Consider the following 17,567-nt stretch of genomic DNA (forward strand, 5'->3'; position numbering starts at 1 on the left):
GATAAAATCTATCGAGGTACAAACATTTCCTCAAGTTTTACACTCAAAAAAAAGGTTTGCACCTTGAGGGATTTGATCCCTCTCGGCACTTGATAGATCCGGAGTTAAGATGGATCTACATTGATATACATATAGCTCATATGATTTATAATTTTATTATTTCCCTTATTTTATAATTGTCAATTTCCTTTAGGAGATATATGTCTAAGAAAATTTTACTTTAATGCTGGAAATTGAATAGGGACGTTGAATAGGGACAAGCAATTGTATTTTCTACGTTATGCATGTACACACTTAGATCATAATGGGAATTTCCATGATAAATACAGGAGATATTTAAAACAAGAAAAGCCTAAACTAAAATGGAAAATAGGACCTCTCTTTTTGGCAGCAGGAATCACATATCTATCAATATTTCAAAAGGGGAAGCATATAGTATATCTAATACGAGTATATTAGCTATATTAATGGAAACATAAATATGAACGGTTTGTAGTCAAGATGACAGGCTATACTCTATTGTATTACATCACTATTCATTCATCAATTCAATTATTATTAAGACATATTTCATGTCTCTAAACACTTTGCTGACTTACAATTGGGTATCTGAGAGATGACCTGGCTTATAAGTAATAGCAACCGGTATCTCTAGTCTGTTATAAGAATGCCTAACATGACTGTAACAGCTTCTCCTTGTAAAACTACACTTTTTGGGTCCTCAACCACTCGAAGGACCAACTTTCCACCTCTCTTCGATGCCTGATTCACAAATGATGTTGTGTTATATCTCAAAACCAAAAATCAATTTGCATTGTATTGCTTGCAACTGAACCATTGTGCTTTTCAAGAAATCTAATAAAATGGAAGCAGCTATCACTATAATACTATGCATTGGCAATTATGAATCCTCAACATAGAACGTTAATTAAAGATAAACCTTTTAGAGAGGCTACTACTAATTATGGATAAACGCACAGCTGAGACCCCCTTCATATGCTCAAATGCTGAGATCCCATCGAAATATATCATGGGAAATGCAGCTTACCTGGTACGCAACCAACTCAGTTTTTCCAAGCTTTTTGGCCCAATATGGTGCCAATGCACAGTGAGCACTTCCACACACAGGGTCCTAAAAGATGAAACCAAAAAATGAGAAACAAACCAAAGTCAAGGAGACTTGAAAACAAGCAAACAAATTTACAAATTCAAAGATATAAAAAGGATGGGTCAAGCATTCATCAACTAAATAAAAAGTTTTTGATGGAAGCATAGACACTGCATTTTTTAGGAAGAAAGTAACATTAAAATTTTCTTAAAAGCCTCTCAGTTAACTCTCTGTAAAACTCAAACCTAACTTGACAATTGGAGTATTTTTTTACATTATTCTTCTACTCCCTTTTATAGATAAAGATGCTCTTTCATGCTTTAGAAGGTAGGGTACTTTATATTACTAATTCAGGTTTTAATGAGTCTATCAGTCAAGACAACGTTGCTACAAAGGCAATGTGAATGATTATTGATCCCTACAAATAACGGACCTCTAGTATTAGAAGTTTTATCCTCAAGATAGAGAGAAGCACATGCACACGAACCTTAATTTGTTTCGACGAGAAAAGCAAAAATAACTAAATTATGACATGAATTCATGTTTCAAATTAATTTAAAAAAGAAATCCGGAGGAAAGATTTATTTTGTTTCAAATCCAAGAAATAAATTTTGAGGAAATTTAATCATTGCATGTTCACATTTCACAGTTGTTACCTCATAAATACCAAGTTTTGGACAAAAAAACCGAGAAAAAAAGTCAAAACCAGATTGCTTGGGAGCAAGTCCTGTCACAATGATCCCTCTAGCACTGCATCTCTGAATTTCGTCAAATTCAGGCTGTAGATTTTCAACAAGTTCTCCTGAAGCAAGCTCAACCTTCAAAAAAAATGATAAAGTTAGCCACCACGGCACCTAATATCTTCTGCCACCAACAAAATATAAGAAAGCATTACAAATTTCCATGACATCCATATAGATCTTGTTCTTGGGATTGCGATGTTTTAGGTATCAGAAAATCATTAAAAATTTGACAGTTTAATCCTACAAGTGTGTGTGCATTTGTATGTACATGCCAGATGACATAGACTTTCTCTACTTACACAGAAACAGGGCAAAAGGTTATTTTGACATAGTGATGTCATTTTATTTTTTCTTTTATGGTTTGACATTTGCATCTCTTCCAGTAATTACTAATAAGCATAAATTTTTCAAAAGAAACATTGAGTGTGTGCATGTGTTCTTTAGCCTCCTCCATCCATGGTTTTGAATATGAAAATGCAGGGTAATGGTAACTAAATACAATTTATCAAAGGATTCATGTTATGTACTCTCTGTTTGATTCCAGGTTACTCTTGTAAGTTTACAATTAATTTTATGAGAGACCTGTGCAATGTGCACTCTTCAAAAGCTAGAACTTTGGTGAAGTTTGTACAGTTGGTTATAAACTCATGCTCGCCATAATCTTGAGTAAAATGAAAAAGTTTAGGATATGGAGCCTTTCCCGTTCCCTCAATCCATTGAAAATCCGAAGGTTACCAAACATCCTAAGGGTATAGATCAAAGTCATTTTAAGTCAAAGGGGCCTGAGAAGTCGAAGGAAGCTCATCCTTTGCAAAGTGTTTGTCATATCACAACATCCATAAGAAAGACATTTTCAAAGAAACAGTGGATCAGAAACCAAGTAGAGAATAACAAGTAGGTGATCTTGTGCTGGTTGATAGGAACCCCATCCCTGTGAGGATCCATGGAAAAGTAGGGGTTGGATACTTTTATATTGCTAAACTTGATGGTGAACTCTTGCACTCACCAACGAGAGGGAACCGCCTCACTTTGTTTGATGGAAACTAATTGAATTATCTGTAGTTAGTTGCATTCTATGTTGTGTGAGCATCCTAACTCTTGCATTTTCATATTGTTGTGTTGCATCATAGGCTATATTGCATTTAGATAGATTTATATTTTTTGTATGGATTTTTATCATATAAAACTAGGGTGATAACCAATACCTAGTGCACATGCTTCCAAACAAGTTGATTTGATATGTATCATGAGCTCTACGGTGAGCTCATGTCCCCGAGTTGGAGCCAGATGTTACCCATCAAAATGGGTAACCCCATAAAAGAATAAACTTCTCCTACATTTGACAGCCAACCAACCAGCGACTGCTAACATTCACTTTTTGTTGATGATATGCCATGTGCCTTTTCCATCTGCATCAACCACACACCTCTCACCATTTGAAATTTCCTCTTGAATGAAGGTGGGTTGCTATTCAAAAAGTACTATGATCATTTTGCAATCAAGTGCTTATACTTGTTTGTTTGTTTCAGGGATTTAGTATGGATAAAGGGGTGATATGGAAGATTGACCGATCTTGATTGTAAATCTGTTCTTTCACCTTACCAGGGGGGTTAATTTTTAGCCCTAGTCTAGCGGGACCTCCCTTGAGGCCTTAGGGTTATAGGAGAGGCGCTACTTCAAAGACCCAGATTGATATAGCATGGTCTGTTAGAAAATTATATATTACGAAGCAATGGAACACATATAATATTGCAGAAATATAAACACAGAAAACGCATAAAACAAGAGAGACACAAATATACGTGGTTCACCTAGTTTGGGCTACATCCACGGAGAAATAGCCAGTCCTTCTTTTATTATATTATCCAGCAAACTGAAGAGATACAACCTACAGCAAATCCATTGTAACACCCTCTTCGCTCTCAATCTCCTCTCTCTTCCTCACTCAAAATACAGATCTACATAGACGCAATACAATTACCTCATATATAGTGAGGGGTTGCCTTCTAGGGCAAAAAACCCTAAATTAAACATAACTTCTACTGTCAGATCATCCGCCTAATGAACGGCCCAAATTGACTAGAAATTACTAGACTTTTACAAAACAATTTTACATCTATTTTTAGCTTTGGGGGACCGCTGGCCCCCGGACCCCCCAACCGAGGGGGATTTACCCCCCCGGACCCCCGCGAGGGGGACAAGTCCCCCCGGCACCCCCCCGCGTGGAGGGGTGTACAGTCTTCCTGGGGTATACATCCGGCTGAAACCTTTGAATACAGAAGATATTCAGGCTCCACACCCAACATGGTCATTCTCCTTTACACCACACTTGACACTTTCCATGTCACATAACAAACCTCTTATATATCATCTTTATTCTTCGGGTCTAACTTTTCATTGGTTCATTGGGATTCAGAACTCTCCTATCCACATCCTTGAGTAGGGTCAGGAAACATTGCCTTGGAGGTTGATGCAACTAAAAGAATGGTAAAGCATATTATGGCCACAATGAATGAAAAAGAAGAAAATCAAAATGCAAAAATGGTCAAGACATAAATTAGTGCGTGGGTAAAAGCCTAGCATAAGCCCTACCCTCCTCATTAGCCATCACTTGGTTCTTGAGCACTTGATTCTCCCTTTCATCAAAAGGAACCCTTGCATGTCCCAACCCTAATGAGTGATAAACTGTCTCAGCTTAAGGGGTGAAATTAAATGCTACATCATAAAAAGCAAGCTCTAACCCTTGAGCTATGAATTCAAAATAAAAGCATTATTAAAAAGAAGTAAACGGCGCACTAGAGAGGTGGAAAAAGCTAGCAAAGCAACATAACTCATGCCTCCACGATTGCTCCCTCCATTACATCTATATACTCATGATGTGGAGTCCCATTAGTTGGTCCCCTTGACCATGGCACTTGGCCATGAAGCCATTCCCATCCATTGCCATTCATTTACACTTAATGCCTATTTGATTGAAGGGTTGACCTTGGAAATGCCACTTTCCCTTCAGGGTTGGAAGCATCTAATAGGGTTGACTATTGGCACTCCAATCAAGGTAGTGAACACCTTTACAGGATTCGGTCTAGTTAGATATTGGAAATTGATCCCAGTTTGAAGTATTAATATGCCCTTAACATACAAGCTTGGTCCATTTAGATGCTTATAATGTTGAAATTTGACAGTTCAGGGAGAAATTCCCTCCTTTGGGAAGCCTTCCTCATCTAGAGAAGACCCTAGTAGCCCTTGGAAGAATTTAATTTGCACAAGGAAAAATTATTATTTTAATCTGGAACCACATTGTCACAAAAATTCAAGTTAGCCTCAAGGAGAAATTGAGTCTCCTCCACCTCATATAAATACACCTCATGTCACTTCATTTGGGGACATCACAACACACACATCTCTTCTCTTGATTGGTTCAAACTTCATACTACATCTGAAATTGCAATCTGATCTCACACATGCGAAGGGAAGGAAGAATCTTTTGTTTGGTTCATTGACTTTCTGTTGGGACAGTGTTGACTAGCCTTGACTACACTTTGACTTGGATTTGTTTCTGTTTTGGAAGGCCGAATTGATTGGGAAAGAGATGGAACTTTTTTGGGCTAGTTGACCAACTTTGACCAGACATTGATTAAGTTTGACCGCAAATCTGTTGAAGGTTGACTACATGTTTTATCTTTCCTTTAACCAAGTTTTTGAAGGCTACTTTGACAAGGTTTGACTAAGGAAAGAAGGCTAAGTTTTTTCACTGTTTGACTGAGACTTTTGGAGGCTGATTTGACAGTTGACCATTGACTGGTTAGTGCTTCTTTTGTTGTTGTTGATTTTGACCTTGTATCTATATCTGCCTTGGAAGACAAAGGGATGAAAGTTGTTTTCATAAGAGGGAAGGTCCTTTCTTGGCCTATGGAATCTCGCATGAGGGATGCATTCACTTTGGGATCAAGAATTGAAGGACATTATAGAGTCAATGGAAGATCAATCTAAGCATTGGTACATGATAGCAATCATCAAAGTGAGCTATGGCACTGTAGATTCACTAACCTTCATTATGAAGCCCTGCCTAAAGTAAGAAGTATGGTTTCTGGAATGCCTGAGGTTCAAGCTAATCAAGATGGAGTGTGTCAGGGGTGTGCAAGTGGAAAGAAATCAAAGGGACCATTCCCTTCTAGCAGGAGCTGGACCAGTGATATTTTATATCTCATACATTCTAATTTGTGGACCCATGCCAGTGAAATCTCTTGGTGGCTACCTATACTATATAATCTTTGTAGATGACTTCTCATGAAAGACATGGATATTCTTCTTGAAACACAAGGACGAGGCATTTGATATGTTCAAGGACTTCAAAGCACTGCTAGAGAATCAAACAGAGAAAAGAATCTATGTATTCGGGTCTAATAATGGTGGAGAATTCACTTCAAACGAGTTCATTGACTTTTGCAAGAAATTCGGGATCAAGAAGGAGACCATCATAACTTACAACCCTCAGCAAAATGGAGTGGATGAAAGAAAGAACAAGACCATCATGGAAGTTTCTCAAGCCATGTTGTATGATTAAAATTTGTTGAAGTTTCTATGGGGAGAAGATGCTAACATTGCAGTCTATGTTCAAAACAAGACCCCTCATCGAGCCTTGGGTGACAAGACTCTTGAAGAAGTCTTCACAAGTGTGAAGCCAAATGTTGGATACTTGAGGATCATTGGATGCCTTGTATACTTTCATGTGTTGAAGGACAAAAGGAACAAGCTAGAAGCTTCAAGGAAGAAAGGTATGTTTGTTGGATATTGTAAAAATTCTAAATCTTTTAGAGTATATGTGCCTGGTCAAAGGAATATAGAGTTTAGTAGGGATGTGATATTTGATGAAGATGTTGCCCTTGGGAAAGCAAGAGACACTCTTCCTCCTCCCATTATTGAGAAGAAGGATGATGATATGGATCTATTAGAAGGTTCTTTTGTGCCTGAGCTTGAGACAAATGTTGTTGATGATCCCTTGGAACCCATGGACCCCTTGGATCCTTCTCCCAAGTGATCCTCCTACAAGGAAGAGACCACTTTGGCTCTGTGACACTTTACAAGACGCCGAGAGACATGCTACTACCAAAAACCTTTACAAAAAGTAAGAAGCCATGTCGATATCAAGGTTATGTTGTGGGGCGTGGCTATCAACAACATTGTACAAGCTGAACCACACACCTTTGAAAAATTGGTGAAAGAGCAGGTCTTAAAAGATGTTATAGCAGAGGAATATGAGTCTATAATGAAAAATGATGTGTGGGAAGTAGTTCCAAGGCCCAAAGGAAAGTATGTTGTGACTTCAAAATGGTTGTACAAGATCAAGCATGGAGCAAATGGAAGTATCGAGAAATACAAGGCAAGGTCCATGGCTAGGGGTTTCTCCTAGAAAGATTATGATGACATTTTTGCACTAATTGCCCGCTATACTATTATTCGATCTATTGTTGCCCTTGTTGCTAGTCAAGGATGGACTCTTCACCAGATGGATGTGAAGACCGCATTTCTACATGGCATACTCCAAGAAGTATATGTTGAGCAACCACAGGGATTTGAAGTACAGGACATGAAGACTCGTGTGTGCAGGTTGAAGAAGACACTCTATAGATTGAAGCAAGCCCCAGGGCTTGCTATGCTCGCATTGATAGCTACCTGATGAAGCTTGGATTTATAAGAAGCAATGTCAACCCGAATCTCTACTTCAAAGTTGTCCAAGGTATGCCATTGACTTTGGTTTTATATGTTGATGACTTATTCTTGACAAGTGGAGAGTCTCTGATTCTTGAGTGTAAGAGGAAGCTAGCCTCTGAATTGAAGATGAAAGACCTTGGATTGATGCACTACTTGTTGGGTTTAGAGGTGTGGCAGAGACCTGGTGAGACTGCGGGAAATATGTTGTGAAACTGCGGGAAAGATTTGGAATGGTAGAATGCAAGTCCATGGCCACACCGATGGAGATGAACTTCAAGAAGTTATGTGGAGAAGTTGCTGGACTTGATTTGGAAAATTGCTTTGAGTATCAATAGTTGATTGGGGTACTAATGTTCCTTGTGAACACCCAACCAAACATATGTTTTGAAGTTAACACTCTAAGTCAATTTATGATTGAGCCTCTACATGCACATTGGGTCGATGCTAAGCATCATGCATGTGTTGAGATATTTACATGGGACGATTAATCTTGGACTAAGATATATTGCTGAAGATGTGAGGCTACATGGATATACCGATGCTAACTGGGACAAAAATGTTATTGACAAGAAGAGCACATAAGGGTGTTGTTTTAGCTTGGGATCTGCCATGATATCTTGTATGAGTAGGAAGCAAAAGTCTCTTGCCCTTAGCACGATTGAGGCAGAGAATATTGTGGCTAGCATGGCTAGCCGTGAGGCAATATGCTTGAGGAAGCTCTTTGGAGAGTTGTTTCAGCAGGTTCTGGATACGACAGTGATATATTGTGACAACAAGAGTGGGATCCGACTGGCAGAGAATCATGTGTTCCATGACAAGTCCAAGCATATTGAGATTAATACCACTACATCCGAGATATGCTGCAAAGTGGAGCAATGAGACTCCATCACATTTCGATTGATGAGCAGATAGCAGATATTCAGATTCTTACCAAGGCTTTGCCGAAAGAGAAGTTCTTGGTCTTCAGAGAGCAGTTTGGACTGATGGATGTGACCCTCCGGGGGTCACGACTGATTGAGGACACTGAGCTATGCTCTTCTCCCCTATTTGAGCTCACGGGGAGGAATTGAGTCGAAGAGCTCATGGGGTTGAGGGAACTCTGGACAATAGGATAGGGTGTGATCTTACCCATTGCAATAACTGTATCTCGCCTATTGTCACTGTAGGACGTGTGTGTGATCCTTGTCATTTATGACAAGTGGGTATCTCCCCCTACCATCAAGTCTAGGACTGTTGAAATTCTGATGTTCTATGTTGTAACAATCACTTATTACAAAACTTTTTTATGCTGCAATATTAGATAAGCAATTGTAGATAGAACATAAATCAAATGCACAATAGAAGACAACCAAGAATACAATGAGACACAAAGAATTTAGGTTCAATGACCAGGGCAAAACCCACAAGGGGAAAACCCAACTAGATTCTTCTTCTATTAGAAATCAATTGTTCAATAGAGATACAGAGTACAATGAGAGATCAAGAGAATGAGTAAGTTCACCCAAATCTGAACAAGTTGTAGCATGAATATCACTGGTAGTAGCAACAGATGCACACACTGAATCAACCTTCCCTTCAACTGAATCAACACTGAAACACTGAATCAACCTTGGCTCACCAAGTTTTGCTCTTACTCTCCAAGTCTCTCTCTCACAATCTTCTTCAACTCTCTCCAACTCTCTCAAGTTCGAATTCTTCTTTCACAATGCACAAGTAGTGAGGGGAGAAAGAATGAGGCACATATATATAGGAGGAGCAACAAATCCATGCCATAAAGGAGTAACTCACATGCCAAGAGGAGTCTAACTCATACCCATTTAGGAAATGAAATGTTAGCGCAAGGAGTTACTCCTAGACTGCAAAAGGAGTAAGCTTTACACATCATGATTTCATTTCAAAATTTAAAAGGGTTTTTTGAGTGGTGGGATGACTTCTGAAGGATGCTTTGAAATAATTGTGTTCCTCTTTAACTTTCATGCATTTGGCAAGCTGTGGCAAGCATAAATTGTGTGGTTAAGTGAGTAATATAGGGGAGCAAGGGAAAAGTAACAGGTAGCTGATAATTATCCAAAGAAACTAAGTATCTTAAGACACTTCAACTACATAAAGCCTTGTAACAAACTCTGTTTTTTTTGGTAAAGAAAATAATAGTTAGAAAGTGAGAAAGTGTATAAAGTATTTCACAAATCCTTTGTGAAACCTTCACTAACAATTTCTACTTGAACTCATATTATGATTTACAGGGGACTGGATAGTAGATAAGTCATCATTAGATCCTCTTAATGATTCTCACTCATACTATACTAGCTGTTGTAATTTGTCATTTAAAAGATTAAAATAGGTTTGGCAAAGGAGACAACAACTAGAAAGTAGAAAACATGTATAAAGTATCTCACAAATACTATGTGAAACCTTCACTAGCAAGTTCTACTTGAACATATATTATAATTTACAGAAAAGTGGATAGTAGATAAGTCATCATCAGATCCTCTTAATGATTCTCACTCATACTATACTAGCTACTACAAATTTATAATTTAGAAAATTGAAAACAGGAGATAGACAAACCACACATTAGATATAACTTGAATCACAAAATCCTCCAACATGAAGTGCAGAAAAAGCTATTTTATGAAGTTGAGTCTTCAGGTGAACCAAAATCCAACCATGAAATGATATTTACAAAAGATATATATAGGGAGAGAGGCATCAACTCCAACTCTCCTAAATTGGTAGTTCCACTATTTCCTGATTACATGGGTGTCTTTCAGATATTAAAAACATTTCCCATCGAATTGCAACAGAAAGTACAGGTGTAGATGAGAAGAAGAGGAAGAATGACCTGGACAAACTGACTGGCTGCCCCTTTTGCTGCTAAATTTTCTCTTTATGGTCTTGACTATTGAATGACCATATGGCTTCATTAAATACAACCTTCAATAACCACATAACTATCTCATATCCATTATCTTTCTTATCCATATTGTTATGGGTCGCCATCTTTCCAAAACTGGCCCAGAGGTTTTCTGCTAACAACTATATATTTCTGTTGAGATAGGTGCTACCGGAAATTCCGGTAATACCTGTAATAGCGAAAAAACAAGAAACACTTCCAATATTTTTGGTAGGATAATATTTCCATTTCAAAACTTTAACAGAAATGCTTCGAAAATACCTTACATTCCATGTGAGCTGCAGCCTCTGCAAGCTTATCCAAATTTGTTTTAATTCTAGTAGATTTAGACCTTGTAATTTTTGTTGTTTCTCCTTTGATGATGGCCTCTTTCTTTTCTGCTTCTTTTTGGATCTTTCTTCTTTTGGAAGGCTATGATGGCTAGTCCATGGGAGCTTTACCTCTTTGCTTATTCAAGGATCTTTTGATTTCTGCAATTGAAGGATCCTCAGTCTGTAACTCTGTTGGTTGTTCTTCTATAACTATTACTTCAGTCAGTAAAATAGGATTATTTAGGGCGTTTGATTTCAGTCTGTATTTATTCTTTTCCCTAGTATGTCTCCTCCTAGTTCCAACAACTAGTTTTAGCTCTTCTTTCTTGTTTTTACTTGTTCTTGTATCCCCTACTTCCTTCAGTATTTCCTCATCAGAATCAAGAGGCTGGTTTTTTTGTTGTTGTTCATGTGCTTTCAGAATTTCAGGAAACACCTGCGCTTTAGATTTCTCTTCAGCTACAAGTTTACTTCTCCGAGTTCTTGTGTAAACCTTAGGAAAAGGTCTAACAGGGGAAACCACTTGAGCTTTTTGTTTTCTGGGCAAAAGAGCTTTCACCTTGTTCCTTTCTCTTTTCAGATTCAACAACTAAGGGTTTCTCTTTGCTGCTTTTGGCACCTCTGCTCACACTTTCCCTCTGTCTTTCTTTTGGAGCTTCCTTCAGCTGATACAGTTGATGTTCTCTTTGTCTGAATCTGTGTTGAAGAAGATTTAGAAATTTCTTGGGGTTTTGATGCAGGTTGGCCTGCCCTGTAAAACAAGAAATGGTCCCAGGATTGGTTTCTGTTTTTCAGTTCTTCTTCAACCAGAACCTTGATAATTGCCTGATGATACAGGATGTATTCTGATGCTTCTTGATGTGTTTGAATCCTAGCTGCCATTTTGGTCAGGCTCTTCAATATGAAATAAGGCAAATTAAGAGTCCTCATATCTGCAAAAAGAAAAAGAAACCTCATATGGTAAAGAAAAACTATTGTATATCTTCTCTCACAAGTGAGAAAAAATTTAATCAGTTTGACTGTTTCTTCCCATTCTTTCTTAAGATAATTGTTGGGAATTCCTTTGGCCCAGTTAGGATCTTTGTATCCATCTCTGATAAAAGCATTGAGATCTCCTCCCTTAATGAGCTATCCTTTAAACCACTTTTCTCCTTCCCAGGGAAGGTTAAAAGCCTCTGCAATCGACTGTTCTAAAACCTGCAACCTAAGACCAAAGATAATAGTTCCCTGTCCATCGAAAGTTTGAGCAAACTCTCGGGCTACACCTTGATGTGAATCTCCTAACCTTGTGTAGAGTGGATACCAGCCTGCCTGAATAAACAACCTTTTGACCTTTGGATTAGCATCAACTAGCTCAGCTCCTTGAGGTTCGATTCTCTTAAGCTTTCCACCTTTCCTAGACTTTGGTGCCATAGAATATCTGCTTGTTGGTTATGAAGAATAGGTGTCAAAGTGTGGAAGCTTATCCAACAATTGTTGCAACTATCTTGAATTACGCAGCCTGAAATCTGGGATGTGTTCTTAACCTCCTCAATTAGTGTCTCCTTAGCTTCACTTCAGAAATTCGAAATAGTGACATTTCCTTCACTTTCGAATATTTGAGATGAATTTATGGTTCAATATCCCATGCATATAATACTTCATGATCACATAAGATTTCATGTCATAATAGACAACATGTAGTAGTAATGATGAAGTCGAGTTGCCTTGGAGAGTCCAGCTGATCTGCTACAGGTGGCTGTATGAGATTTTTTGCAAATTTGGTAATTTTCCTGCATTAATTCGAACTAGCCAAAAATTCCAGTAGCACATCACACGGAACAGAAAGACGGCCGTCGGAATTCAAACAACTGGCTGAGACTGACGTTGTAGACACGCTTAAAATTTTGGGAAACACAAGTTATTTAAGATGGGTGGGGTAGGCAATGGTTGTAACTAACACCTAGCAAACACAATCAACCCAAACAATTAACCACTACCACTTGACTTGACTTCAAGTTTGAGACCTATCCAATCACGAAACCTCATGATTTGGATTAGATATTCCGCCATTATGACACTTGGACAATCGAAAACGATTGCGTTTTCGGCTTTATTTTAAAAACGGAAAATGCTACCAAAAATTCCAGTAGCATCGGTTAAAAAAAAAAAAAAAAAAAAAAAAAAAAAAACAAACAAACAAACAAACAAACAGAAAAACAAAACAAAAACAAAAAACAAAAAACAAAACAAAACAAAACAAAAAAAAAAAAACAAATAACAAAACAAAACAAAACAACAAAAACAAAAACAAAAAACAAAAAAACCACAAGAACAAAAAGACTGTCCGAAAAACAGGGGACACTGTCTGAATGAGAAAATCGGGTGCTACCGAAAATTCCGGTAGCATTTTAATTTTTTTTTTTAATTTTACAAAATTAATCCTAAAAAATAAAAATTTTAAAACCTACTCATGACTTAGCCTAGAACGGTGCTAACATGTAACTCATGCCATTAAGGAGGTACACATGCCTTTGTAACTTACTCTTTTAAAAGAGAGTGTAGCATATGCATTAAAGAGTGCGTAAGAGGAATCTTTTATGACATGCTTTTATTGAGTGCAAGAGAGTGTAAGAAAATCTTATATTATGTGCTTTAACGAGTATAAGAGAGTGTAAGAGCGTTAATAAGAGTGTAGGAATACACCATGCCAATAATGAGAGTGTAAAAGAACATTATTGAGAGCCATGATTGAGTGACTTGAATTTCTTTTTAATAATAATAATAATAATATTTATGATGAAGTCGAAATTGAACTATTAGGATTGATTGATGATCAGAAGGGATTTTCCATCAAAAATGTTTGATTACCAACTGATGCAAGGTGATTTGTTATCTTGAGACTTTCTATATTTTAGAAATTATATTTTTAGACTTTTTATTTTAGAAATTATATTTTCAAACTTTATATTTTTAGACTTTCTAGTTTTAGAAATTCATCCCTAGGCTACTAAATTTTCAACACTCCCTCTTAGCCAAGGAGGAATTTCTTTTTGCAACAAAAGATCTCTGCTTTCACTGCTCATCTCTGTTCATCTCTACTCTGTATCATCTAGAACAATTATGTCTCACTCTAATGAAGAAGAATCATCATAGGGGAGCTTCGGCTACCACCCTATATCCACAAACAATAGGGGAGATTAATCTATCACCCTATATTCACTTGGGGGGATTACCACTTGTCAGCATATGACAAGGATTTCACACAACCAAGTCTCATCTCTGCTTGGGGGGATAACCCACTTGTCAAGGATCTCGCACAACCAAGTCACCTCTCTGCTTTGGGGGGATAACCCACTTGACAAGGATCTCGCACAACCAAGTGTCATCTTTGCTTGGGGTGATCCACTTGTCAACACATGACAAGGATCTCGCACAACCAAGTGTCATCTCTGCTTGGGGGGATCCACTTGTCAACACAAGGCAAGGATCTCGTACAACCAAGTGTCATCTCTGCTTGGGGGGATCCACTTGTCAACACATGACAAGGATCTCGCACAACCAAGGCTCATCATCCATGACCACCCTCTCTAGGAAGGGTCACATCTATCTATCCAAGCTGCTCTCTGAAAAAAAATAACTTCTCTTTCGACAAAGGCTTGGTTAGTATGTTAGCTTTCTGATCATCAGTGACAATATGATGGAGCCTCACTGCTCCTCTCTACACCATATCCCAAATATGGTGATATTTAATTTCAATGTGCTTGGACTTGTCATGGAACAGGGGATTTTCTGCAAGTTGAATCCCACTCTTATTCTCACAACATATTACTGTCGTATCTAGCACATGCTCAGACATCTCTCCAAAGAGCTTCCTCAAACATACTGCCTCACAGCGAGCCATGTTAGTAGCAATATACTTGGCTTCAATCGTGCTAAGGGTTACAGACTTCTATTTTCTACTCATCCAAGATATCATGGCAAATCCCAAGCTAAAACAGCATCCAGATGTGTTTTTTCTATCAGCGGAGTTACCAGCCTAATCAGCATCAGAGTAGCCATGTAGTCTTACATCTCCAATAGTATATTTCAATCCAAGATTGATGGTCCCATGCATGTATCTCAGCACATGTTTTGCAGCAATCTAGTGTGCATGAGATGGTTTAATCATATATTGGCTCAGAAAATTGACTGCAAAACATATATCTAGTCTAGTGTTCATTAAGAACATCAGTGCCCGAGTTAGTTGTCGATACTTAGAAGGATTTGCAAAAAATTGGGACTTGCAGCTTGACCACACAACGTCTTGAAGTTCATCTCCATTGGAGTATTCATGGATTTACATTCTGTCATACCAAATCTTTCTAGCAGCTTGACAACATATTTTCCTTGAGAAAGGAAAATCTTACCAAGTTTCTTCCATACTTCGATACCTAGAAAGTAGTGCATCAAATGAAGATCTTTCATTTCAAATTTAGAAGCTAACTCCCTCTTACACTGGAGGGTAAGGGGTTCTCCACCTGTCAAGAATAAGTCATCAATATATAATACCAAAATCAAAGGCATACCTTGGACCGTTTTGAAGTAGAGATTTGGATCAACATTGCTTCTGGTAAAACCAAGCTTCATCAAGAAGTTATCAATGCAGGCATACCAAGCTTCTGGAGCTTGCTTCAAACCTTAGAGGGTTTTCTTCAGTCTACACACATGAGTTTTCCGGTCATGTACTTCAAAGCCTTGTGTTTTCTCCACAAATACTTCTTCCTTGAGGAAGCAATGCAAAAAAAAAGTCTTCACATACATTTGGTGAAGGGACTGTTACCCACCACTTGTGGGTGACACCCTTAGGAGAATTTTTTCTACTAGATCGTCTTCAACAAACAGCTAGCATCCCCTTGCAACCACCAAATAGCTTGATGTGCCATCATCTCCGCCACCTGATTCGACCATTATGCACCCTAGCCCATCTATCATGATCGTATGTTTGAAGGTGGACCTTCCAATCCCGAAGGTATGACTTTGATTATGTAATTGGGTATTTTTGCTTACTTATCATGGAAACTTTTGGGCATGAATTGGTGGGGTGATCACTTTCGGGCATAGATTGGTGAGGGCAGAAAGAATGGGCTTGGTTTGTACTCTTGCCCTCTTGTCCAACTTCGTTGTTAACCTTGTATCCTAGTCCCGTGGGATCTCCTCTATTGGCTACTAGCTTTAGAGGTGGCACTACATGGGAAACCCTAATTTTGGTTGCGTGGTCTCACTTCCCAACATCACATACATCACTCCCCTCCACTCATTATAACTCCTTTTCACATATTTCCCATCCGGGTCCACATTTGTCCATTGGGTCCATAAGGAGTTAGCCTCCCCCTCCCCTTGTCCATGATGAAGATTGAAGGGAAATGATGTATGTTAAGATTCTTCACTTCTTGATAACAATTTGTGAAGCACTTTTACAATTATCTTAGCTTGATCTTCTTCTTATTATTAGTGTGTGTGTTTCATCAAACTACTACCAAAAACATAAAGACAAGAACACAGATGTTGGCTCTCTACCAAGGCCAAAACCTCTCTCTCTTAGAGAGGAAAACCCTTCGGTAAGTTTCTCTTATTGAAGCTTCTTATTGATCACTGCCAAACCCTAGACCCTTGACTAGGATGTCCTCCAAGCACAAGTCAAGTCCTTCCTCTTTTCTGCACTTGGTTCCCCGACACATAGAATTCCTCCTTCCAGCACTTTGCTCCCTAGCACTTTGTCCTCCTTTGTTTCTTGTCTAGAGATAGACCTTCCTTGAGTGAGCCTTCTAGATGAGATGTTCCTCTTCTATCCTTTGCTCGAGTAGATTTCTTCTTTTGTTGACCAAACAAGATCCTTCTTGAGGTATGGGTGTATGACTGTAATGCTATTTTGCTGCCCTAGTTTTCCCACGTGTGGAGGGTACCCTTAGTGAATTAGGGTCCTTTCACCTTCGCTAGAGAGAGAGACTTCTTCGCTTGACTTGGGAGGCCTTGTAGGCCTAATATCTAGCCCAAACACTAATGAATCTTGCACTGAAATGCTACTGTTGTTATATCCGCAATCTTCCCTCTTGTACCTCGCACGTGTGACTGTTTTTTGCCGTAGAAACAGTCCCTTTACTTCATTTTGACTTCCTTCCTCGCTTTGCTTGGAGACCCTTAGACTTGTCTCTTTCTTCACTTTCCTTAGTTGTCCTTCTTCATTGATTTCAGAGGAGAGTTGCTTGACGTTATAGTGGAGTGGATAGCCTCTATATATAGAGGATTGTCCCTCCTTTTAGGCCGACTAGAAGGCTGACATGCTAGCTTTAGGTCGACATGAATTTATTCCATCGTTTTGCTTCATTTGGAGGACGTTGTTGTATGGAGAGGACTTGGACTTTGCTTGGAGGTAGTCCTTTGACTCTAATATAATTTTATACTTAGTGTAACATGCCCTCTAAGGGTCTTACATAAACACATTGACTTTTGACTTCCTAGAAGCACTTAAACATGTGCTTGACCTACTTCGATGAGCAAGAAACTCATTGACATATATTATAAAAATAATATATATTAAACAGGCTCCAAGGCAGTGGTATCTAAAATTTGATAGGTTTATGTCTGAACAAGGTTATACTAGGTGTCACTCTGATCATTGTGTTTATCTCAAAAGGCAAAATGATGGCAGCTATATTATATTGTTATTGTATGTAAATGACATGCTTGTTGCAAGTTCTAACATGCAGGAGATAAATGTGCTCAAAAGAAAATTGGCAAACTCATTTGCAATGAAGGAT

At 38.4% G+C, this 17,567-nt stretch overlaps 1 protein-coding gene across 1 annotated transcript in view; it reads right to left on the bottom strand.

Annotated features, from left to right (window-relative positions):
• Nucleotides 1-433: 433 nt before the first annotated feature.
• The window catches only part of LOC149181220 (uncharacterized), a 110,659-nt gene continuing 93,525 nt past the window's right edge, over nucleotides 434-17,567 (bottom strand). Inside the window, exons 4-6 of the mRNA XM_089416504.1 lie at nucleotides 1,765-1,926; nucleotides 1,049-1,132; nucleotides 434-762 (exon numbers count right to left, since the gene is read on the bottom strand). Coding sequence (XP_089272630.1) covers nucleotides 652-762; nucleotides 1,049-1,132; nucleotides 1,765-1,926 — 357 coding nt within the window. The 3' untranslated portion in view covers nucleotides 434-651. The remainder of the gene's footprint in view (nucleotides 763-1,048; nucleotides 1,133-1,764; nucleotides 1,927-17,567) is intronic.

This window comes from Pinus tabuliformis, chromosome 3_2 (genome assembly GCF_031772625.1).
Source record: "Pinus tabuliformis cultivar Carrire ecotype Pingquan chromosome 3_2, CPIR1, whole genome shotgun sequence".
NCBI lineage: Eukaryota > Viridiplantae > Streptophyta > Pinopsida > Pinales > Pinaceae > Pinus > Pinus tabuliformis.